Source organism: Cryptococcus neoformans, chromosome 5 (genome assembly GCF_000149385.1).
Source record: "Cryptococcus neoformans var. neoformans B-3501A chromosome 5, whole genome shotgun sequence".
Classification (NCBI taxonomy): Eukaryota; Fungi; Basidiomycota; class Tremellomycetes; order Tremellales; family Cryptococcaceae; genus Cryptococcus; species Cryptococcus deneoformans.
Genome location: NC_009181.1, coordinates 983,465 through 1,005,964, shown reverse-complemented (window position 1 = coordinate 1,005,964; position 22,500 = coordinate 983,465). Strand labels below are relative to the sequence as shown.

General features: G+C 48.5%; 7 protein-coding genes and 1 non-coding gene across 8 annotated transcripts in view; 4 read left to right on the top strand and 4 right to left on the bottom strand.

Annotated features, from left to right (window-relative positions):
- The window catches only part of CNBE3700 (hypothetical protein), a gene marked incomplete at both ends in the record, with an annotated part of 2,511 nt that extends 591 nt beyond the window's left edge, over positions 1 to 1,920 (top strand). Inside the window, 3 exons of the mRNA XM_770003.1 lie at positions 1 to 15; positions 66 to 800; positions 848 to 1,920. The exon at positions 1 to 15 is cut by the window's left edge and continues 106 nt beyond it. Coding sequence (XP_775096.1) covers positions 1 to 15; positions 66 to 800; positions 848 to 1,920 — 1,823 coding nt within the window. The remainder of the gene's footprint in view (positions 16 to 65; positions 801 to 847) is intronic.
- A 349-nt stretch (positions 1,921 to 2,269) lies between these two features.
- On the bottom strand, positions 2,270 to 6,838 carry CNBE3690 (hypothetical protein; the record flags this gene model as incomplete). Its single annotated transcript, XM_770002.1, has 4 exons — positions 2,270 to 3,068; positions 3,119 to 3,264; positions 3,317 to 5,905; positions 5,960 to 6,838. 4 exons carry the CDS (start codon positions 6,836 to 6,838, stop codon positions 2,270 to 2,272), a joined length of 4,413 nt encoding a protein of 1,470 aa, XP_775095.1.
- An 800-nt stretch (positions 6,839 to 7,638) lies between these two features.
- CNBEt020 lies at positions 7,639 to 7,730 on the top strand. Its single transcript is given in 2 exon segments — positions 7,639 to 7,676; positions 7,694 to 7,730. It is a non-coding gene; the product is annotated as a tRNA-Phe (tRNA).
- A 172-nt stretch (positions 7,731 to 7,902) lies between these two features.
- CNBE3680 (hypothetical protein) lies at positions 7,903 to 9,418 on the bottom strand (the record flags this gene model as incomplete). Its single annotated transcript, XM_770001.1, has 4 exons — positions 7,903 to 8,364; positions 8,451 to 8,951; positions 9,007 to 9,043; positions 9,102 to 9,418. The coding sequence occupies 4 exons, from the start codon at positions 9,416 to 9,418 to the stop codon at positions 7,903 to 7,905; spliced, it is 1,317 nt and encodes a 438-aa protein (XP_775094.1).
- A 1,066-nt stretch (positions 9,419 to 10,484) lies between these two features.
- Positions 10,485 to 12,520, top strand: CNBE3670 (hypothetical protein; the record flags this gene model as incomplete). The annotated part of the gene is made up of 7 exons (XM_770000.1): positions 10,485 to 10,752; positions 10,846 to 11,246; positions 11,283 to 11,521; positions 11,582 to 11,817; positions 11,845 to 12,232; positions 12,283 to 12,334; positions 12,398 to 12,520. The coding sequence occupies 7 exons, from the start codon at positions 10,485 to 10,487 to the stop codon at positions 12,518 to 12,520; spliced, it is 1,707 nt and encodes a 568-aa protein (XP_775093.1).
- Positions 12,521 to 12,725: 205 nt separating this feature from the next.
- CNBE3660 (hypothetical protein) lies at positions 12,726 to 15,536 on the bottom strand (the record flags this gene model as incomplete). The annotated part of the gene is made up of 13 exons (XM_769999.1): positions 12,726 to 13,430; positions 13,483 to 13,622; positions 13,690 to 13,894; positions 13,945 to 14,019; positions 14,075 to 14,134; positions 14,194 to 14,283; positions 14,335 to 14,364; positions 14,422 to 14,801; positions 14,850 to 15,052; positions 15,111 to 15,219; positions 15,274 to 15,311; positions 15,372 to 15,404; positions 15,478 to 15,536. 13 exons carry the CDS (start codon positions 15,534 to 15,536, stop codon positions 12,726 to 12,728), a joined length of 2,127 nt encoding a protein of 708 aa, XP_775092.1.
- Positions 15,537 to 16,020: 484 nt separating this feature from the next.
- Positions 16,021 to 21,963, bottom strand: CNBE3650 (hypothetical protein; the record flags this gene model as incomplete). Its single annotated transcript, XM_769998.1, has 8 exons — positions 16,021 to 16,159; positions 16,209 to 16,337; positions 16,390 to 17,105; positions 17,232 to 19,459; positions 19,506 to 20,441; positions 20,491 to 20,926; positions 20,976 to 21,501; positions 21,551 to 21,963. The coding sequence occupies 8 exons, from the start codon at positions 21,961 to 21,963 to the stop codon at positions 16,021 to 16,023; spliced, it is 5,523 nt and encodes a 1,840-aa protein (XP_775091.1).
- A 358-nt stretch (positions 21,964 to 22,321) lies between these two features.
- Positions 22,322 to 22,500, top strand: part of CNBE3640 (hypothetical protein) — a gene marked incomplete at both ends in the record, with an annotated part of 923 nt that continues 744 nt past the window's right edge. The window contains one exon of the mRNA XM_769997.1: positions 22,322 to 22,500. This exon is cut by the window's right edge and continues 147 nt beyond it. Coding sequence (XP_775090.1) covers positions 22,322 to 22,500 — 179 coding nt within the window.

The following is a 22,500-nucleotide window of genomic DNA, read 5'->3' as shown; positions in this document are numbered from 1 at the left end:
AGCTCAGGGCTTCTGGCAAGTCATCTGGTTGCCTTATAACATGTTCCGCCCTGACATCCGTATAGGAATCACTTTCCCACCGCCACCCGCTCCTGTCCCTTCTCATCTCTTGACAACAACCACTGCTCCTGCATGGGTCGACTCTGATGCGTGCATGCGCTGCCGCTCTGCCTTCACATTTACTAACCGTAAACACCACTGTCGCAACTGTGGTCTCGTATTCGACCAAGCGTGCTCGAGCCACAGCATGCCTTTACCCAAATATGGAATCACGGAAGAGGTCCGAGTGTGCGACGGCTGCTGGGCTAAAGCTGGGAGGAACAAGGCTGATGCTCCTGCCCCCGCTGTCCCCGGGCGTACGCCAAGGTCTAGAGCGGATCTTGATGCTGATCTTCAACGAGCCATCGAACTCTCTCTCGCGGAATCTCAACATAGTCAGAACCGCCACCACAGCCATTTCACGCCTTCCGAGCCTCCTCTGGCGCATGGCACTGTTGAAGATGAGGATGAGCAAATGCGCCTTGCGATTGAGGCTTCTCTTCGTGATATGGAGGCTCGTCCATCAGCTCCAGCGGGCCTCGGTGAAGCGCCAGAACCAGAATACAGACCTCTGCCAACATTCGACCTTTCCCCAAGAGAGAATGAGACGATCTTGACGTTTAGCAACACAATGGATCAGATGGCGGCGTACGGTGAGCGAGATTTGAGAAGGTTTCCACATGCACATGTGTTGGCGGAGCAGGCTAATACAGTGGGCGGGAGGTTGAGGAGGAATGTGGAGGAAAAAAGCACAAAACAACGTAAGCGCCTGTTATGCCTCAAGAGAGTTGCGTTAACAATACCACAGAAATGTTGATGGAAATGCAAGATAAACTGTCCCAAGCTGTCAACCTCTACGGTCAAATTCTGGATGGACAACAGGCTTATGCTGCTAAACGGGCGCACGAAGAGCAAGCGAGGAGGTATCAACAACAGCAGAGCTACTACACCCAACAGTACCAGCCGCAACCGCAGCTGTATGGCCAATACCCTCCTAACGGCTACCAAGCATTCGTGCCTCCTCAACAAGCCTACCAACCCCCTCAGCCTCAGCCCGAAGCCCAAGCTCAACACGCACCCTCCCTTTACCCTACGATGCCTTATACTACTCCCAATTTTACTTCTCCTCCCCAGGAACGGGTTTACCCTCAACAATCCCATTCATCGCCTTACAGCCAATGGTCTCCCGCGCCATCGCATGTTCAGCCGGGATTAGCAAGACAAGCGTCGGTCGTTGTCCCGCCCGTTTCTTCACCCGTTCCCGCTGGTGTGCAAAGACAGGCTTCTATGACTTATGGTGCACCTATACCTGTAGCCGAGCAATCTCAACGACAACAGCAGCAATATGCCTCTGCTCCTCCGTTCGCATCTGGAGCGGCACCCGTCGACATACCTTCCGCTCCTCCACCTGTTAATCTCTCCACCCACCCCAACTCGCCCCAGCGACACTCTTACATCCCTTCCCATCCCCAAACCCAAACCCAAACCCAGTATGAATCTCAACCACAAGAAATCCCGTCACAGCAAGATATGCAGTATGGCGCGTCGGCTCCGCCGCCAGACTCTTTAGGTTCGTATGTGTCGGAAGGAACGGTAGGAAGCGCCAAGTCGGGGCTTGAACAGGAGCATGCGGCTTCACAGATTCAACCCCAACCTCAGCCCCAGGCTTCCGCACAAACTCAAACACAGTCTCAATCCCAATTGCAGGCTCAACCCCAGCAAAACCAATACGCTGCTCAAACACAGCTCCCCGCGGGAATGTATAACGCTGCCTCTTTCCCTCAACCGTTACCCCCAACCATCTTCCCAGATGCGCCCGTAGAAGCACCCAAAGGTTTGGAAAAGGAGGAGAAAGAAGAAGCTTTGTTGATTGAGCTTTGATCTAATGCAAGAGGAGCGTGATGTTGTCTTCAGAGGTTGTATTATATTTTTATTTTTTTCCGTGGCCCTAGCAATGCATTACTCCGTGTGTAGGTAGGCTCATACGTGAAAAATCTGCCAGTTGGATACAGAATATTAATTTGCATGAAATGAAGATCCAACTCGACCTATGCTATGTCGTTATGCTACGGTCCTTATGATAGCGTGACCACTCGTATCAACTTTTGGAAAGAGAAACATGAGATTATGATACTGTTATTATATACAATAGTCCTACAAATGGGCATCGAAAAGTAATACGTATTGTGCGTTGATCGTAGAAAGCGTGAAATTTTTTACTGCCCGTATTTTAGTTCGCTATATTCGATCTGCTTCTATTTTGTCTCCTCGGAGCGCCACCTTCAGACCAATCACCAGTCATTCTACTCCAACTTGACGGGGGCGGTGGGCTGCTACTTTCAGTCGTCTTCCCTCTCGCCCTCTCCTTTGCCCACTGTTTTTGCTTCTCTAGCTTCTCCTGCGCTTGTCGTTCCATCTCTTGCTGCAATTCCACCTTTTCCCGCTCTCCTAACAGTCCTCTAAACACGCCCGATGGTCTTTTGGACATTGTCGGGGGAGAAGTTGCATTATCGTACATGCCCAAAGCTGATGCACTCCGGCCCTCCGCCAGACGAGGGTCGTCCTGATGACGATGGGGTTGTGGAGGATTACCATATTGGGCACCCTGTTGATCACTTGATGCTCGTCTTTGGGGATTAGGATTATACTGTTGCTGTTGAGACGGTTTGGCGGCGAGTGGCCTAAATTCTCCACCAAATACTGATTGAGCTCCCATTCCGTAACTACAGCCCCCTTCTCCATCGGCTTGGCCTTGCATCTGAGGCATGTTGAGGTAAGAGTTAAACATGTGTCCTTGTAATTGCGGATATGCTGAATAGCCATATCCCATTGGCATACCCATACCCATATCCATCATATTCGCATTGGATGGGAACATGGACATGGGCTGCATGGGGAAAGGGATGAATTGGTTAGAAGGCTGATTGTGAATCGACGTTGATACTGAACTTTGCTTTTCCCACTCTTCTTCAGATGCACGATAAGCGGCCGCAAGGTATTGCATCTGCCATTGATGCTTTTGCCAAGCGCTGATCGCAAGTCAGCGGTGACACTTCATCATGATGAATCGCGTGCTTACAAAAATGCTTCTGGGGACATATCTTGTGGATCTGGCACCTCCTGCATGCCCATCTGCGCCTGAACAGGAGGGTCATAAGGCGATGGATGTTGTAACGCCCCCTCTGAGCGTCTTCGCTGCCGACTATCACCACTATATTTTTCGGCCTACGTACAAATTGTCAGTGATTCGATTTCGATTAGCGTTCGGGTAACTTACTTGACGCCTTTGTCTCTCTCCATACACTTCTACTGCATTGTCATTCACATTATCTTTCGATATCTCTGGACTCGTCCTCTTCTTTTGAAAGCCAGAAGGCCACTTCCTCTCAGGATTATCAAACCTGACTTGAGCCCTGACAGGGGAAGGAAGCGATTCTTTGCCGGACGAAGGCGTAGAACCTGTAGATGTTGTAGAGGATTTGTCAAAGGATCTAGACGATGCAGGTAAAAGGGAATCATGTGGTCGTGGTGTCGTCATAGACTGTGGGGTGGCAGGTGCAGCTGATTCCAGCTCAATGAGGGGCTTACGCCGCTCCTGAGGACTCGAAGAGCCGATACTTGTACTTGTAACACTGGTGGGAGGGGTTGGCAAGGAAATCTGTCCATAGGATGGAGATTTTCCGGCGGTAGCCATGGCCAGAGATGACTTGGAAGACCGATGTTTGATCTTTGCTAAAGGCTCGTCCTCATCGTCATCCTTCTGAACATGACGCCAACGATCAGGTGATTTGTGAACCAAATGAGAATTTGTGATAGGCATTGAGACGATGCGACTTTGCCGCACGGGCTGTCGGGGACCACCAGGTACTCTTCTAACAGACTGCTGAGACGACAGCGAGGACGCTCTTAATCTTTCACAGTGATGGGTGGACATGCTCGTCCCCCCTTCGGTATCACTTTCGTTCTCATCAATCGCGGGGTTTGGCTGAACTGGTCCTGGTTTTATGAAACTTGAGAAAGGTCGAGGAATAGATCGAGGAATAGGGGCCACAGTAGAATCGCTGACCGGTGACTTGTGATTATCGGCAGGACATTGCTCCTCAGCACTAGTCTTAAGTTTCTCCATGGCTGGTTTCTGTAAACCGCGGCCAGGCTTTGTTGTACTTATAGCAGAGGTCGCGACACCAGCCAATCTCTCTGAAAGAGATGAACGGATACGTTCTGTCGATGAAAATGGTGACGGGGAGGCCGACGTTTGGCGTTCAGGCAAGTCTTGAGGGGCATACCAAGAGGTGATGCCTGGGCGATTTGATTTAGTTGGCGACTGAGGCTCATCTCCACTTAACCGACCTAAAGAATCAACAGCTAACACTGGGTCAAAACCATCTTCGCCAGCTGACGGTGTAGCCCATAACCCTGATAGGTACTTTATGGGCTCTTCCAATAATGACATCCGCTTGCTTTGGGTACCAGGAGATGCACTTCCTTCTGGTCCGGCTGTAGGTCGACGCGGTAGCTCTGATAATGGCGAAGGCGCTTTGGGGGGGGTATCGGGCATCTGATCTGGAGGCAACGGAAGATTAAGAGCTAATAGCGTAGGTGAAATATCGTGTGAAGGCCGTGGTACGTCGATATGCTGGACAGGAGGGGGTGTATGTCGTTTGAGATGGGAATTACTAGATTGTACATTTGCCGAAAGCTCTGCAATGGGCGCGACAGAGGGTTGCTGTGCAGTGGCAGGAGGTGAGGGGAGGGCGGCTTTAGCAAGTTCCTCGGTGGGTTGATAAGTGACCGGAGACGAGGGTTTCTGACCCTTTTGCACAACCCGATCAGAAGAAGGAGCACCTGCTGAAAAATATCCATCTGTCATAAGCTCTTTGTCGTCCGTAGTGGGAGGTGAAGCTCCATAGAGGTTGGTGACTCCCGCATTTGGTGAAGGCGTCCGGGTAGATGCGGAACTGGTTAAGGCTGTCGGGCGAAGTGATCCAGGAAAGCCAGTAGCCAGCGAGTTCAGGGAGCTTACGGGGCTGCTAGGTAGGTCCTGATTACTTGCCATGGGACTTCGACTTTTTACCACGAAACCGCTTGACGTTCTGCGATATGCTTTCACCTGGAAAACCAAAGGCTCTTGGCTTGAGACTTCCTTTTCACTTGTCTCTTTTTTCGGTTGCTTGAGCATGGGATTAGATGTCGCACCTTCCGAATTGCTCAGACCAGGATCGCGCATATTGAACAATGATTGAGAGCTCGTCTGTCTAGGCAGAGGTTGCGAGACAATTCGCTTGCCAAGAGGGATGTCGTCGTCCTCGTCTCCAGAGCCAGTAGCCGGGGTCCCATGTCCGATATCACTCATCGTCGACATCAGACCATTGCTTGGACGCCGAAGTCCCTTTTTGAATGCAGCAACACTGACTCTATTCGGAGAAACCATCATATCCTCCATTGAAGCAAGGGAGGGAGCGACGCTAACAGGGCGTGACAGAGGAACCGCGGTCGGCTTAGGAGATGCGAAGGTTAGTGAAGAGTCCGGGGCTGTCGACGCAGCTGGTAGTTCGATACTGAGAGCAGCAACTGATTCCCGTTTGACATGAGAAAGATACCCTTCTAGTTTCCCCGCACCCTCTACATCAGACATACCCGAGACATGGCGGAAACTTTTCAACTGGAAAGAGCCATCCTCGACCGCCGAAGGTCTTTCTGACGCACGAGATAGAGATCGATAGAAAGGGTTGGGGAAGAACGACGATGAAGGTCGGCGAAGTTGTTGTGGATGAGGCTGATCGAGGTCTACAGAATTCCTAGAGACGCTAGCCAAGTCCGGCCCACTTGACGAAGAAGGGATTTTGCCTGGAGTGGGAGGCTCGGACTGACAATATGTTAGCGCACCGCCAAAACTTACCCGTCTAGCTGAAATACGTACCCCGCCCAGTTGAAATGAGTCGCTCATGACCCGCGAATGTCTATTGGACTTTCCTTTACCCTTCCAGAATCGATGTTTCTTCTCCGCAGACTCCAGAACCTCTATAGGGTCTTCTTCCCGCTTGTTACCTCTTGACAGTGTCGGCGCTGGTCTCTGGTCGTCATTTAGATCGGGTGTAAGTGCTCTGCTACTCGATGTGACAACAGGATTGCTTTCTGAGGGGAGGTTGGCATTGGACATCGAAGCGTTCGGCCATTCTGAAGGTGAACCACTGGACACTATACTTTCTACGCCCTTCGTCCAACTCGAGTTAGACGTCTTCCTCTGTCTATCTCCCGCAACCTCGAAATTGAGCTTTCCTAGTATCCCTCCATCCTGTTTGAAAGTTCGGCTAGTCGGTCGCTTTATTTCGCTGACATCGGGCCTCCGCTTTTCGACCTTCTCACTACTGCATGGCACTGAGTTGCTGTCCCCAGCTGGAGAACCATTGCCGGGTGGCGACAAAGATGACTGAGAAGAGGGTCCATTCACACGAGTCGTTGGAACGTTACTGACGGAGAGAGATGAAGCTGGCCCTAGTGATGGCGAAAAGTCTCCATATTTCGGGCCTCCAAGCAGTTCACCATTCTCTGCTTTCGTCTTCCCCTTCCCGTTCTTGTTCAAGCTCCCTGTAGAACTCCCCTCATCATGCTTCTTTTTCCATGGCCTCTTTGGTATTCGTGAACCCACGGACCCGGTGGAGGGTGGATCAGGCGCAACCGTCGCAGTGCCGGATGTCGCTGAAGGTACGAGATGAGATGCCAAAGGAGAAGCAGAGGAAGGACGCTGGGTTTGTGCTGCTGAGGATGATCTTCGTCGTATACGTGTTAGAATTCCCATTCTGCAAGGCACATCCAGCTCTGATGAAGCAAGTACGAGTGCTAGAAGAAAGGGTCAGTTCATATGTCAACTATTAATCCAAAGGGGTCAGATGGGATGACTGGGGCAATCATGGGATGACACCGCTTACACCGCTTAGATCTCGAGACGAGACAAAGGAGCGTCAAGATGATTCCGAATATCAATGATGTATGATTCCCAGGACCTTTAGATTAAGTAGGAAGAGGTGTGGGATATGGAAGGATATCAAGAGTATCCTGGAAAGGCAGATACAGAGGCCATATATATATATATATATATATATATGTGGGTGGCAATGAGGAAGAATGGTGGCAACTTTTGATGGATTCGAAAGGTAATATGGGGAACTAGATACTGCAGCACCGACTCACACCTCGAAGAAGACGGTAGTAGTAAGATTAAAGACCACTCACAGAAAAGAGGGCCCCGAGTGATTCTGGGCCCGTGCACCGGTATAGAACTGCAGAAGTGTGAACTTCGTTGAGTCTTGAAGGCAGTTACGAGCCCTCCTTCACCCTTCTTTTCCGCTTGAACGGCTCAGTGGCGAAGACTCCTGCCAGTGGTATAGGTAGGACGGAAAGAGTAACCAGCCAGCCAGAAAAAAAAAGCGATCTTCCTCTTCGTCTGATGCAGCAACAACATATGCTTCCCACTTTCACAGAAAACTCGAAAGTCAACCAGAGCAGCCAGGCACACCACACGTCGACGGGAATTAAATGACGACACAGCATGTTTGATCTGCGGTGACCTAATAATCCCATTTTCGCATTTTCAAGGAAGGCGACATAGCTCAGTTGGGAGAGCGCACGACTGAAGTTCCGAAACTCGAGATTCAATCGTGCGGTCCCTGGTTCGATCCCGGGTGGCGCCAATTTTTTCTTTTTTGCTTGTTTTTTGCTTGTCGTTCATGACGTGTCTGCCATTTCCATGCATGTTGAATGACTGTTTTACAGATATGCACAGTATATCCTGCTCCACTGCTTGCTCATGTTTTGTGCAATTACGAAGCATGCATGTACAAACATTGTATATGAGCTCTCCTTCTAACCAACAAAAGTGGCCTCTAATTCTAAACCTTCAAAGTCCATGCCGTTGTTGTCACCATCTCCCACTGTTATATCATCTTCAAAACGCTCGACGCGGAGCATGGCCACAGGCTTCTTTGATCGGTTGTCGTACTGTACTACTCTCGTCTCTGGTTGTTCTTCTAATGGCCATAATTCTATGGGAAGAAGATCATCATCCTCCTGATCGTCGTTCAAATCGTAGTCCATGATAAACTCGCCGTCGACATCCTCGTCCTCATCCTTTCGTTGTTCCCCAAAACTCTCCTCATTTCCTCCTGGCATTGGACGCCGCTCCTCTTGGCCGTCCACAAGTATCTCATAGCTCATGCTGCCCGCCAAGGTGTCTTCAATGGACGATTCATCCCTTGACGTATCACTTGCTGTGTTGGGATTAGTCCGAGAGGTTAAGAACAGTTGAGTATCAGATGTAGGTGGTATCTGATGGGCGTCGTCTTCTGTTGGATATCGAAACTAACGTGGGATCAGCTTATGCTCAATTACCTTGCAATGCAAAGGTGATTAACCTTCGTTCCCGCAGCACTCAGTCTTCCACTCCGATTCCTTTTCATTTCAAAGTCACTACGACAGATGAGTCCTATCGCATCTCCTATGATTCGGCTGATCCTCCGTTCCTTACATCTCATCCCGTACTTATCAGATGCGTCTGTTGAAGCTTTGACTTGTTCCAAATACCTTTGTTTTCGTCTGTTTATTTCAACGGTAGCGTCATTTTCATCTGGCTGTTCCTTCTCCTGCTGGGTATCATCAAGTTGATTTTTGCCCTGCGTTACCTGTTTCAATCGTTTTTGCCTTTTTCGAGCTGCCTCCAGTTTGCGATCCTTTCTAGCTGGGAGATTGACTGTTTGATCCACTTTGAAAGAGAGGAACTCTTGTTGCTGTCTTGTGACTTTTTCCATAATCTCTCCGAATTTCTGGCTTAGAGGAGTATCGTATGCTATAGACAGTCTTGCGAAATGAGAAACTGATGATATCAGCTGTGAAGGCACAATGTACTTGGGAAGTGTCTAAGGAAAGAGAATTCAGGTCAGTATCCAATTAGCCTCAATAGGCTCAGTTTACCTCAGTGAATCTTCCATCAAAGATGAGGGGAAAACGCCTAAGACCGTGATAAGCTCTAAATCCAAGAACAAATGATAAGGATCAGAACGACGCACCGTAAAAAGTGTTTCAATAGGAGTTTCTGACAGGCATTTCTGATTTGGTCGTCCAACCAATTGCGAGGATGCTGATCTTCCAGTAATAGCTCTACTCGCCCACCATCTTCTTCATTTGACCCCATCTGATGTGGTACAGCGAAATCATAATGGTTGGGGATCATCAGATCATCGATGATATCCTCTTGAGCCTGTCCATCTTCATTCTCATCGTCTTCAGGTAGACGTTTCAATGCACCACCCGTACGTGTCATCGTCCAAGAGCAATGCACATCGAAACGTTTGAGATAGCATATTGGATGGCCTGTGGGAATCATATGGGTGAGAAGGAGATTATTGCTGGGCGTGGATGATAAAGGAGTGAGTAAGAAAGTTGAAGAATCATGCCGCGATTGTGCTATAGGCGCTATGGTTGATAATGATAATGACTGAGCATTCTGTATTTATTTTTGGTCAATACAGAGTCTTGGTATATTTACTCACCAGTCTGAAAGATTCTATGACACCCCTTATCACTCTTGAAGATGGTCCCTCAACTAGTATTCCGCACTCTGCTAAGGACTCTTCGTCCACGGTCAAGCCCACTTCGACTTGCCCACCCACTGGCACTATCGTCTCTACACAGTGTCCAATGTTGTAACTATCAGTCAATGTAGAGATAATGCAGTCAGGCACCAGGAAGTGAGGGGTTATACGGAAGCGAATGGAAGGAAGATTAGGCTCTGAAAGTGGAGAAGATGAGGTGAGGAGAATGGCCCGTAGAGTAAGGGGTGTGTTCGGGGGCGGGGAGTGCATGACAGAGTTTCAACTGGGGCCATCCAGGCAAGGAAGATGGTGGAACGTCTGTATGACAGTAGTGGTTTGTTGGTGAGGAAGGAAGAGTTTTTGCTACCGGCTGTCATCGATTCGCTATTCATTTCACGCACGCACGCACTGCCATCTTTTGATCTTCTTTCATCGGCGGGTGGGTCGATGACGTAGTACATTAGACAAGCCAAAATCACACGCGACTTTTTATTAGCGGATCTAAATGCGGGATTAGCGGAAGCATACTGAGATTACAATATCTCCTTGTTCGGCCATCGGCGGTTGCTCTAGGCACGGCGTGGGGATCGATGATAATAAACAGTTCCCCCTCAGTCTGTCGTAGTTATTCGTCGGTTCTCTCTTTTCCTATCTTCTTTCCCCCAGCACCACCCTTGCGGACGCTGATCCATCTTCTGACAACCTTCTACTTACGTCCTTGGAACTTGGCTACATTTTTCAATCACTCTGCCGTCTGTCCGACCCATTTTGTTGCCGCCAGCCGTCGAAAAGGCGAGGTTGTCATCACTCTGCCATAAAAAAGACAACATCACGTCCCGTCCAGTGATAATAACAGATATGTCTTTGACTTTGGATGTTCCCCCAAACCGCGGTATCAGAGAAAAACTGGAATGGGAATTACGGGACCTAAGAAATTTCATGTTATACCTTGAGTATGGGATACCCTTCCCCCAGCCTTCGAATTCCTCTCCCGAACCCTCTAATCGCAGTAACAATGATAATTTCGATGAGGATAATCCTTATCAAATTCCATCTTATGAGAGAATAGCGTCTATGGGGGTATTTGAGCTGGCAATGTACGCTGCTAAATATTTCTTACCAAAAGGTGAGCCTATCCCACCGACCGTTCGCAAAGCGTTCGCGTTCTAGTAACTGAGTTGAGTGCTTTGTAATGTCCACCATTGCGCAATTCCTTCAGCATCCAGTTCACCTGCCAATGAAAAGGCGAAACAGGATCTATATCTCCAAATATGGCGCCGCGATGAGCTTGAGAACCTTGTCGATCTCACTACTCCAGTTCATATCTTCCTGGGAGTAACCCATTGCACCCCCAATGCTGGTCATCGATATGCGCAAACGAGATACGTTTGGTCAAAAACTCTGGAGCACAACTTTCACAATGAGTCGATCATGCACTTTGTTCTACCTCTACTTTCGATCTTGCTCGAAGACGCGGAGATCCGGCGCGATGACGCTCTGAAATTATGTGTCTACATGGAGGTGGCGGCTCCTGAGAAGCCCAGATTTAGTCTGCCCAACGATATTGCCAGGAACACTACAAAAGGACTAGCGCGATTACTAGATAAGAAGTCTGGCGACGTGCGTTTCCTTTGCTTAGAACACGTTTATGATCAGTCTCAGCCATCCGCCGCACATGATCGGGCTATGGAAGCTGAGTCAGAAGAGGATGTATCAAGCATCGTCAAACGCCTACGGCAATCGCGCAAGCGAATATTATACGCGCATTCAGAGATTCTAGAGGAGAAGTCCGAATATTTTAAGGACCTGTTAACATCGGGATTCTCGGAAACCCAGAGATATAATACCATCATCGTCGACGATGCTTCCTTCAGCACGCTCTATTGGATATTACAGTGAGTTCCGGTAGAAAATATTATCGACTTACGGGCTTTCTGAATTTTTCATATTCTTAGCTATCTCTATACGAACGAACTCACGTTCTCGGAACATGAGGACTATCATTATATAAATGATGAACATAGGTTGGATAATGCCCACGTGGACAGAATATTACGTCCTCGGACATCCACTCAAAATGGTTTGGCAGAATGGAACTACCAGCATCTACCTTTAGCAGGCGACTGGGATACTAAAGTAGATCCTACCTCTCTCCAGGATGAGCCGCTCAATGTAAAGAGCATGCCTAGCAGTAAAATAAGTCCACCGTTAAGTATAGGAGTTACGAACATTCCATATCCATACGGAGACAAGGGAACACCTCAACAACCAAAGAGAATGAAAAAAGACGCAAGCTCCACGTCTCCATCGAAGATACCGACAATGGCTGTCCCTCTAAACCGTACTTTTGCAACTTCCAACAACAGCAAGCCCCATCTCGTTGCCTCTCATCTTTCGGCTCTCGGCCCGCCAAATAACTCTTTCGACGCCTTTGCACGTATAGGGACTGAGAACGATCCTCACCCTCATCCCACCCCATGCCCACCTCCTGCAAGTGCCCTCGATGTGTACATGCTCGCACACCGATACAGGCTAGAAGAGCTAAGGGAAATGGCCATGGAGCAGATTTTGAGGAGTTTATCCTACGAGACATGTATGTCAGCCGCGTGAGTACTTTTCTCTTTCCGGGCCTTTCAACAAACTGATTAGAGCGCAGGTTCGTTAGCTACCCGTATGAAGAACTGCATAGCAAGGTCCTTGCTTATATAGTGAGCGGTATAAAGTTCTGTTGTCGGCTGCGATATGTCAGCTGACGTGAAGAGTTTTGTCAGGTTAAAAACTGGACGCAAGTGAAGGTCTCGTCAGCTTTCTTGCGGTGCATCCAAGAAGTGCGGGAAGATGTATGGGGTGAATACGGCCCCATGGTATTGCACAACATTTATTTGAAGATATAATTGACTCGCATAGCTACCAGCATTGGTCGCCTAGTCTGTTTGTTGTAGCCATTTTGTTATATTTGTTTGATATCTTCCTGATAACGGAGTTGTTTTTTATATATACTAACTGTATTGTTTAAACGGTTTGCATAATTGTGCAGCTTGATTTACGACAACAGTTATAAGACCAAGGATCGAGAAATTATACTATGGCAAGATATGATTACTGCGGTTTCGGTGTGAAGAACGCTCTGATACCCTCTACATTTCTTTTTTCCTTTTGCCCGAGAGAAGGCGTAGTATTGCTCCGCCGTTGACCAGGCGCGCTAGTTCCGCCATTACCATCACCACCATCCTGCAATGACTTTGCAAAATGCCAATCCTCATGCTCCTGTTTCATGCTTCTCAACAATCCAACCTGCTCTTCACCTAAGTCCAGTTCATCCGGAACAGTAAAAGTCTGCGCGCACTTAGGACACGTCCAAGAGTCCATATCCGTTTTCGTATGAGAAGATATACGGGATGATTGGGGAGGTTCGATAGGAGTTATTTCCAAGTCGGAAACGGATGCGGAAGATGGGGTAGATATATTGGAATGCGAGGAGGAAGAAGTCACATCAGAAGGTTTTTTGATAAGGAAAGCGTCCAAGCCTTTCTTGCGCTTCGAGAGAGGTTGATTCATTGGTCGGACCTTTTTCGAGGGTAGAACTTCGACTGCAGTAGGTATTGTTGAGGAGGAATCAGAAGATGGGGATCGAGTCCGCTTTGAGATGTTATTCAACTTCGATATTACTCGGGGCATTGTCGTCGAAGATGACGGTCCAATAGTACTCTCATCAGCTGCCTTTGGTTTCGTGTTACTGAAGAAGCCTTCAATTCCCTGCTGCCCCTCTTCAAGCTTCTCCAGACCAGTGAAGGAAAGGGCAATCTATGGTATCAATCAATTAATAATCTTTGTGTTGAAGCCCAAAGCGACATACAACGTTGAGCTTCATGTTGCCTTTCAACATGGGTTGAGTCGCCTCATCCCATAGCTTCTTGGCATACTTCATAATGTAATCTGTAGATAGATTTCGCGTGAAGGGAAACGGAATCTGTCTAGACCGGGTAGGTTCGATACCTATTGAAGAATAAAGTTAGCATAATAAATAGGTACAAATAGGTAGAAAATCATTTGTTTTGCTAACCTTGGCGATAGCTAAGGACCAGTGTTTTGGGCCAAAGTCCGGGCATAATTTCTCTTGACTGCCTCAGACGAACATTCAATTCGCCCGCCAAAATTGAAAGCCATTGATGACCTTGTTGAGGGGACGTGACTGCTGGACGGATGCTTTTTGATGCAAGCATAGACTTGGTTGCGACACGATCCGTTACCTCCGAATGGTCAATTCCCTGGGCTAGATGTTCAGATAAAACCCCTGTTTGTTATGAAGGTGACGTACGCGGAGAATGTTGTATACCCAGATACTCTCCTCACCGAATTTCCTTTGCATCTCATCGAGCGATACAGTCCTTCTCTTATGAGCAAAGGCTTATCAATACCCCAGTTGAGACTTACAGCATATCGCCCACTGTCTTCGCACCGAACTGTTGGGCTATTGCTGCACCAAGCTTGCCACCAAGAGATCGAATCTAGTAGCTCCCCTATCAGCATCTTTACTTTGGGTATTTCTCAAATATACAATACATACATCTGTAAAGTCTCGACCATTTAAAAAAGCTGGCACAGCAGCTGTGCGAAGGATGGTTTGATTATTAGGCTTTTTCCAAGCTGAGCACAGCTGGGGCAAAGGATTAGCCATTGTCCGACGTTATAGGGCCAAACTACCGACCTTGGCCATCGCCTTGTTGTGGGCAATTCCCTGTATGCGTGTACATGTTAAATATAGAAAAGATGGGTCGGGACCAAAGAGACTCACTGCCGTGCATGTATAATGTAACCTTAGGTATACCTCTTCGCGTACATTAGACATAAGCTCCCCACCCATACACAGCGCCCAATCCTCCCAGGAATCTCTATTGCTCCCAGAAGTCCGACCATCGAATTCATCACCATCTTCACTTCTCTCGTCTTCCTCTTTATCTTCTTGATGGTCCGTTCCGGATCCATCCTCTTTCCCGTCGATGGGAAAAACAGAGCCAGCGTTGCTCCAATCGATTGGTGGAGGAGGAGGTAATGGAGAGTCGAGACCATTTGGAGCATCTTCAGGAACCTTGGAAAGGTAGGGATGGGCAGCTAACAATCTTTCAATGACCATTGGAGTCAGGTCAAGAAATGCTTCATCTATCGATGCTTTTTCTGCAACGATGGTCAGACCTATTCGCCGATTAGCCTCAACTAACTTACCTATTTCGCCTCTAGGGATCTTCTCCTTGAATATGGCTAGAATTTTGAGACTTTCTCTTCGGTATACATCCAAGCTGACTTTATGCGTCCGAGGATCAACATCATCCCAATAACCGGCTTCACTTTCGCCATTACGGTACGTCGCGACATGCTGTATCCTTAGGTGGGGGCACATTTTCTTAGCATCTTCTATGGAGGTAAACCTTTGGAAGTGGATACTGTCAATAAGCCATTTGAGAGAAAATGGACACACGATCTCACCTTTTGATACCATATTTCCTGGCGGGATAGTTGACCGCAATGATTGATTGCCATTGCGCACAGATTAAAGGTATATCGTCAGGCAATCCAAGCCGGACCTGCTCAAATTCTTACAATCCATAAGCATTTTACGCAAATATGCATAGATTGTTAGACGACATACGAGCATAAGCAGCATCAATATCGCAGTGGGCAATGGTCCTTAGAGGATTTCTACAGACGGATCAATGTACGGCAGATACGAACATTGGTAGGACCCACGCTGGTGTCAAGGCTTGGAGAGACAAGAGATGTCTACACAAATCGGGAATCAGCAAACGGACAAGATTACCTGCTGAGGCTTCGATGAATTGCCCAAACCACAAACCTATACGTTGGGACTACTCTTCCTTCCTTTTTCCGCGAAGAGCCAACGGAGATCGACATTTCGTTGTGGAATTAAAAACAGGCAGACATTATGTGCTGTAAAGCCCAGCTGATCATAGAATAATTTGCGATGGAGGACATGGAGAATATCTGAATCTGCGATCCGAACTGAATTGATGCTGGCTGACGCGTAAACATCAGTCAAAACAACACCCATTGCGGTTACGTAAAAACCTTCACCTGGCTTCTTCGAGAATGGTATTGGCGAAGGAAGATTATTGTAGATATAAAGGTCGCGGAAAGCGAAGTGCTTTATCCGAAGACAAGTGGTATGGGTCGCCAACCCAATGATCAGTCAAGATTATGATGAATCCCTCTCTTGCATATGTTATGTGGATAGATATCAATGAGACACCACTGTTGTATATTGAATGCTACAGGAAATACAAGTCACAAAATTGTTCACCGATCCTCTTCTTCCTTCTCTTGCCCTCGTCTATAGGTTCCCTATACCCTCCAATGTATTTCAACCGCAAGTAACATCTTATAAGCAGCCCCAACCTCCGTGATCTATTGTCAGCTCTAATCTTCGTGCGGTGATGTGTGGGATGTTGTGCATCAACCACGTTCCCCTTCTCAGCTCATCCATACGCCCAACGTGCATGATCTGCCTGTGACCTCGTCTACGGACGAATGATCAGTAAAGGTGCTTCAAAGATTTCTTCTACCCACCTCATAGATATGTCAAGTTCCCCGTGAGTATCTAAATACGGCATTGGCCCAAAGCTGCCCGACCCCGCATAAAGATACAGCAAGTTCCATCGCTTGATGTCCGCGAACATGCCCACCACAGCTCCACATCTATTTAGTGGTCAGCTCAAGTGTCATGACGTTAAATTTCCTGGTCACCCACTCTCTCATATGCAAATTACATTCGCCTTGCTCACCCTCTGCGCAACAATCTCCAGCCAAACAGACCATTGTGCCACAGAAGAGACAGATCGCGGGGTATGATGGTTTGGTCTTGCATTTTCCGCATTTTCGGTCACTATATGCCAGTACCAGCTCCTCCCATTTTTCCGGTAGTCTCGCCAACTCGTAAGTGCCAGGGAATTCCAAAACTGGCATGACGCGCCCATGGAGAGCCCATTGGGTGATCCATCGAGCAACAATAGGTGTTTCTGTGGAAGATGAGTTGGCAAGGGTCTCGGTCGGTCGAGGAATGCCAAGGATAGTAAGCAGACGATTGTACTCGCTTGTGGCGGGGGTAAAGGTGGATAAGGCAGATGGCTGAGTGATGGGGTATGTCCCTGTCACGGAGTAGTAGATAATGGCGCATCGACGTAGGAAGGGGAGTGTATAGGAGTAAAGGAGCTTTGAGAGCATATCGTCGGTAAGAAGAGCAAGAACGCCATCGGTATCGGCAAATGGTCCGGCATGTCGAAGGATGGATTGCATTACCGGCCTGAAGCCAGAGAAGACAGTAAGAGCATCAGTGAGGCTGGGATCCTCAGGAGGCTGAGTACGGGGGGAAGGTCGTGTTCGAGGACCAAGGCATCTCTTGACGGAGAGCGAAAGGGCGAGCATGCACCTCGTAAGCTCGGCATAGTAAGCCATCACGATGACTGCCTGCAGCAAGTCTGGCGCAATGGCTGCACATTCAATGACCATCCCTAGAGGTTGTCGAATGAGAAGCGGTGAGGGAAGTGTGCTGGATCTATACCAATCTGGCAAAAATCGTGCAAATATACCCACTCTTAAAGACGTCCTGTCAAACGTCGGTCCAAAGTACAAATCCAGCTCTAGCTGCAGTAACCCGATGAGCTTGCCAACCAACTTGAGCGTAGTCTCATTAATTTGCTCGGCCACCGTCAGCGCTTCTGCGGAGTTTGTCTTCAGTCCTCGCTGAGTAATCTCTGCCATAGATACCGTGTACGCCACCATATCGTCTGGCAAATACATATGGGTTTTCTTCCCTCTTATCCTCTGACTTTGCTCTGACAATGGCCGTACTAGACCACCCATTCTATCAACCATCTTTGAAATGACCCGCATAGCACCTCTTCGATGATTATGATCCAGAGAGTGTAACGAGAATACGCAGTCGGAGAACCATGGGACGACCTCTCCCGTCTCGACATGGTGTTCCCATATCCGCTGACTATCGGCTACCCTCAGTAACCCTTCGCTTGACACTCTCCGAATCATCACCGATAGACTTGGGGGCTTATCCTCATCCTTTTTCGCTGATACAGCAGGTTTCTTGGCGATATGGGACGGTTCCACGGGAATGAGCACATTGCCCAAAGATTTACACAGTGGACACATATACTCGAGCCGCACAGCATTTTCGGGGTGATGCCGCTGAACCTGCTGAGTATGTCTAATCTTGGTGGTTTCGAAATGGCTGTTCATACACGTGTCGTGCATGTAATGGCCACATGCTGACATATGGATACCAAATCTGAGATTAGTGCACGGGTACCCCTGTGTGCCAACGGGTTCGGGATGCTTAGGGTCATAGGAATACCTTTGGTATCTTCCGGGCCTATCCATACTTGTCGGAGCAAGCAGAGATTCTTCAAACCAATCTCGTGTGTTCACCACATCACGCAACTGCCGACTTGGTTGGAGAAGCGTCAACATCCCACCAGCGTTTTTAGCTGTAACCTCTTCCTGGCAGACGATACAGTTCCCATATGACTCTTCTTCCTCCTTTTGCTCATCCACCAGAATGTCCTCATCCTCGTCATCCATATCTTCCATCATTGCCACAAAGTCCTGCTGCTGCTTGGCGAATTCGGCCATGATGGCTTTTTGCCTAGCAGCGGCTGCAGCCTTAGGATCGGGCTTGGCGAGACTGGAGAGAGCCAGCATGTTTTCGCTTTCCTTGTGGGCTCGGTAGTCGGCGGTGTAATGTGGAGGCAAATTGGCGACAATAGTATCGAGTACATAGTCCACGCGAGGCTTGAAAGCTTTGAAAGCAGGGTCGGATTGCATAACCCACAAATTCTGGAACGTGCTGTTTGAGCCCTCCACGCCTTTCAAGAAGACAGATTGTTGTGCAAACTCTTGGGGTGCAACGCCGAGAGCGATCATGGCGAGATGGAGGGTGTAATCGAGGACAAAGTCCCATGAGGGAATGAGAGGGGTATTACTATATTCTTGTGGGTAGGCTTGTTGGACTATTTCAGCCCATTTGTCTGGCGTGGCAATGTGCATACAATGCGCAAGAGCCCAGTGCACAAGATCTGCCACCACATGAGTATGCAGGAAATGACTAACCCCTGAGAAAGGGCTGTCAGTTGACGGAAATTCCAACGGTCGAGGAAGGATCAGGGGTTCTTCATTTGAAGGTTTGTTTTTCTTCGCCCGGGCCACGAGCTTGTCCATTACTGATCGCTGGTCATTCCTTGTATAGTACCTCCAGTGTACATCCACCTCGTCGTATACCTCATCTTTTAAGCTGTATTGCCCAGATGTAGTCTCGGTAGGCTGGCGGAAGTTGGCGACTTCAGCTAGAATAGGGGTACAACTGATCTCTTGGGACCGTTCAGGGAGCTTCTTGAATAATTCCGAGTAAGTCATGGGCTGTACTGCCAAGAGGTGGATGATCAGTTTCCTTGTTATGGTTTTCCTATCCCATCCGTTGATGATGGCCGGATAAGACACAAGATGAATGATCAAAAGCAGTAAATCCTCCATGAGGTTGATTATTTGTCTCGGGTCTGGGTCTTCGCCATACCAGAGGAGCGCTTTCTCAACATTCCCTTGGAACATTTTCGTAAGGCCGAAGCGATCGATCAGAGCGACTATGAATGTGAATGGGTCAAGGATACAGAGCCCGAACTGGAGAAGGAAGAATTCTTGGTCGATGGTAGACTCGCGGACAGAGACGTCGCAGTAATGGTGATGCTGTAGTCGGAGGGCCGAGCCGTTTTTTTTCCACATGTTGGCGCGTAATTGGGCGAAAACCACATGTTCTGTTTTGCGTTAGATCACTTCCTGTCTGCTTTATCAGGTGCTTACTTTGTAAAGGCCACTCAATAAGCATCAACTTCATTCTCTCCATGGCTTGTTCATCGTTGCTGCCCAGCACAAACTTTTCCACTATCCGATTGAAATCCATCCCATTGACTTTCCCGTTTTCCCAAGGAATCCCAGTTCTCATGCATTTTAACATCCCTGCAAACAACAGATTTAGGTAATGGTGGAAGCTGAATGCCTCGATAGTCGTTACATCTTGCTTGATGACGGTAACGCTTGTTCCAAGTACCAAAACATCGTTGATCGTATACTCGGTGAGAGGTGTATATCGATCTTTGTCGAGCGTGTTGGATATTAAAAACATGTCGCAGAAAATGCGATTGGCGACAAGGGACATATTCTGCAGAAGAGCGTCTGCGCTCGCTACTGAGAAAACCTCTCCCAGGTCCCGACAGATTCGCGCGAGGTCACCAAGGACAGTGAAAGATTTGAGCCACTCCACTTCGTACTCAATATGCCCTCCTCTTTCTCTACGTTGCGGCTGAATACCAACAAACATGTTGATAAATCCCAGTACCCTACCAAACAGCTGGTTTTGCTTGACTACAAGCTTCTTCATCTCCTCATGCCTGAACATACTCCTCAGATGGCCCAATATGGCTAAACCCTTTTTCCCCGAAAAGGCATGTGCATCGAGATCCAAGCGTCCTTGAGAGGTCGAATCATTGGGATCAAAAGCCACTGGTGGGATAACCAGGCGGTCACAGCCTTCGTTTGTCACAACTTGACCGGTATACCAAGCGTGAGCAACTTGCACGACGTTGGTCAGGAGGTTGGCGTGTGCGGAAGCATGGGCGGTAGCGGGGCCATTTGTGAATACAAGATAGGCGGAAGAAAAAATTATATTAGCGTCAAATTCGCGATCTTGAAAGAGGAAATGCTCGGCCAGTCGAGGGTAGTTGAAAGCAAATGATGACGCTAGAATACGTCAGTTGTGTGTAGCGGATACTGTACATGAATCACTCACCGAAAGCCTTCCGAGCCTCAACGTCACTCAAAAACACTGAACAGTATATCTGCCGCAACTGCCATTTGGCTTTTTTCCACAATCTTGAATCTAACTGTAATAACCAGTCCATCCGCTTCACTACTTGAGTCGCACCCAGCATCTTTCCGTTGGCCAGATCGCTAAGATCGTTCGCTAGTGGTGTTCCGTGTCCTCCTGGAGGAAGCATTCGCTTCTCGAAGAGGGCGTTAAAAATGAGCCGTTTCGGTAGTCGATCATCACCTCCAATCAGAGAGCCTTGGATGTCATAGAGCCAATCCATGAGGGTAGCCACGATTTCTTCCCTGAAGACGTCGGCGGCAGGCCGTAAGGTCACTGGTGCATCAATCTGCTGCAGCATATTGGCCGCGTGAAAAGCAATCACTGGATTAGGTGAAACTAGTATGATTTTGCGACCCTACAAGCCGATCAGACAAGAATAATAGAAAAACAGGAATGGTACTTACGACGGTGATGGCCTCTCTTACCCACTGTTCTGCCACTTCCCATTTGACGCCTAAGCCATCCCGAACTTGCCTGGCCAGCTCTTTTAACACATGCCTATCATCTTGCCACAATACCACAGCCCAAGGCCCCGTTCCTCTCTTGTCCTTTGGCTCTCCTGTCGGTCCATCTGAAGAATGCATTTCCGTCTCTGTCTTGGGCAAAAGCCCGTATTCACTGGGAAGGTGGGAGTGTTCAATGGTGTGAATGATGAATTCAATACACATGGCAATCGTTTTCTGGAGAGAGATGACCAAAGAGTCTGGAAGGTCGAATTTATCTGGGAAAGAGGGCGGAGGAGAGCCGGGAGGGAGGCGAGGATGGTGTGTACAACCAAGATGTGAGTCGTCCTTCCATGCGGTAGGGTCGCCACAATCACAAGAAGCCGAAAACGAGAACGATTGGCCGAACAGAACTTCATGGCCTTGATGGTCAGAAGCTCGGAAGCAGTCAACACAGAGCGACACTGATGGCGTTATCGCGCACGTTCTGCGTATCATTCGTCAGCTAAGGGACATTTCATTAGTAGAGCACGTACTTGCAGGTATACGTCCTGTCGTGCCGTTGCATGACTTTACCACATATTTGACCTTTCCTACGAGTCCAGATGGGCTTCTTTCCCTCTGATTTTCTCTCTTCTTCAATTTGAGCTTGCTTCTCGCTCAATGTCCATGGCTTCGATGGTCCATCAGGAGTGTCAACTAACCACTCCCATAAATTATCGTACACTGGGACATGTGTACCTTCTGGCACGAAGTATTGTATCCATTGCGGATCTTGCCATACTGTCTGCCACAGCTGGCGTAATATGGAAGCCTTTACGTTGTTTGACCAGCGTGCGCCGTGCTGCAGATGGGCGCTGTTTAGTAGGTCAGAGAGTCCTCGGTGAGGATCGCGCCGTTCGTTACGAGATGGGTTGTTTGCTGAGCGCGAGAAAGGATTGAGGGGCATGACTAGGAGCGAGTCAGGTTTTGCCACTGGGGCTGGAAGTGGGCGCTGGCTCGAGGGGTGAGGAAAGAGAGCTGTTTACGGTGGGCGACTATAGAACCAAGTGCTTGATGTTCTTGTTGAGCTCGGCGCGACATCGACCACCCCGCGCTACTATCTCAGCAGCAGTAGCTGATGAAGAAGAAGAAGCCGAGTGCGGGGTAATATTAACACGTCATTGTCCCGATTGAAATCGGCGATCCCCGCTCTCAGCAGCAGCATCACTCGTCCACCGAGAAGACCACCAGCAGCGTTGAGCACTCGGATTGTGGACGAACAACAATTAAAATATCGTGTAAGACTCCTCTGAACCACTTTCGCAATGTCCAGGCCCTCGTCAACCTCCACTCATGTCGCAGTTGTGCCCACAGTCCCACAAGTCCTTCATATCCTCGCAAACCCTCCTCCGACTCTCATAGATGCGCAATTACCTGGCTATCTCTTACCTCCTACCTTCAACTTGCTACGCGAATCCTCGGCCCATGTAGTCAGAAAGAAGAA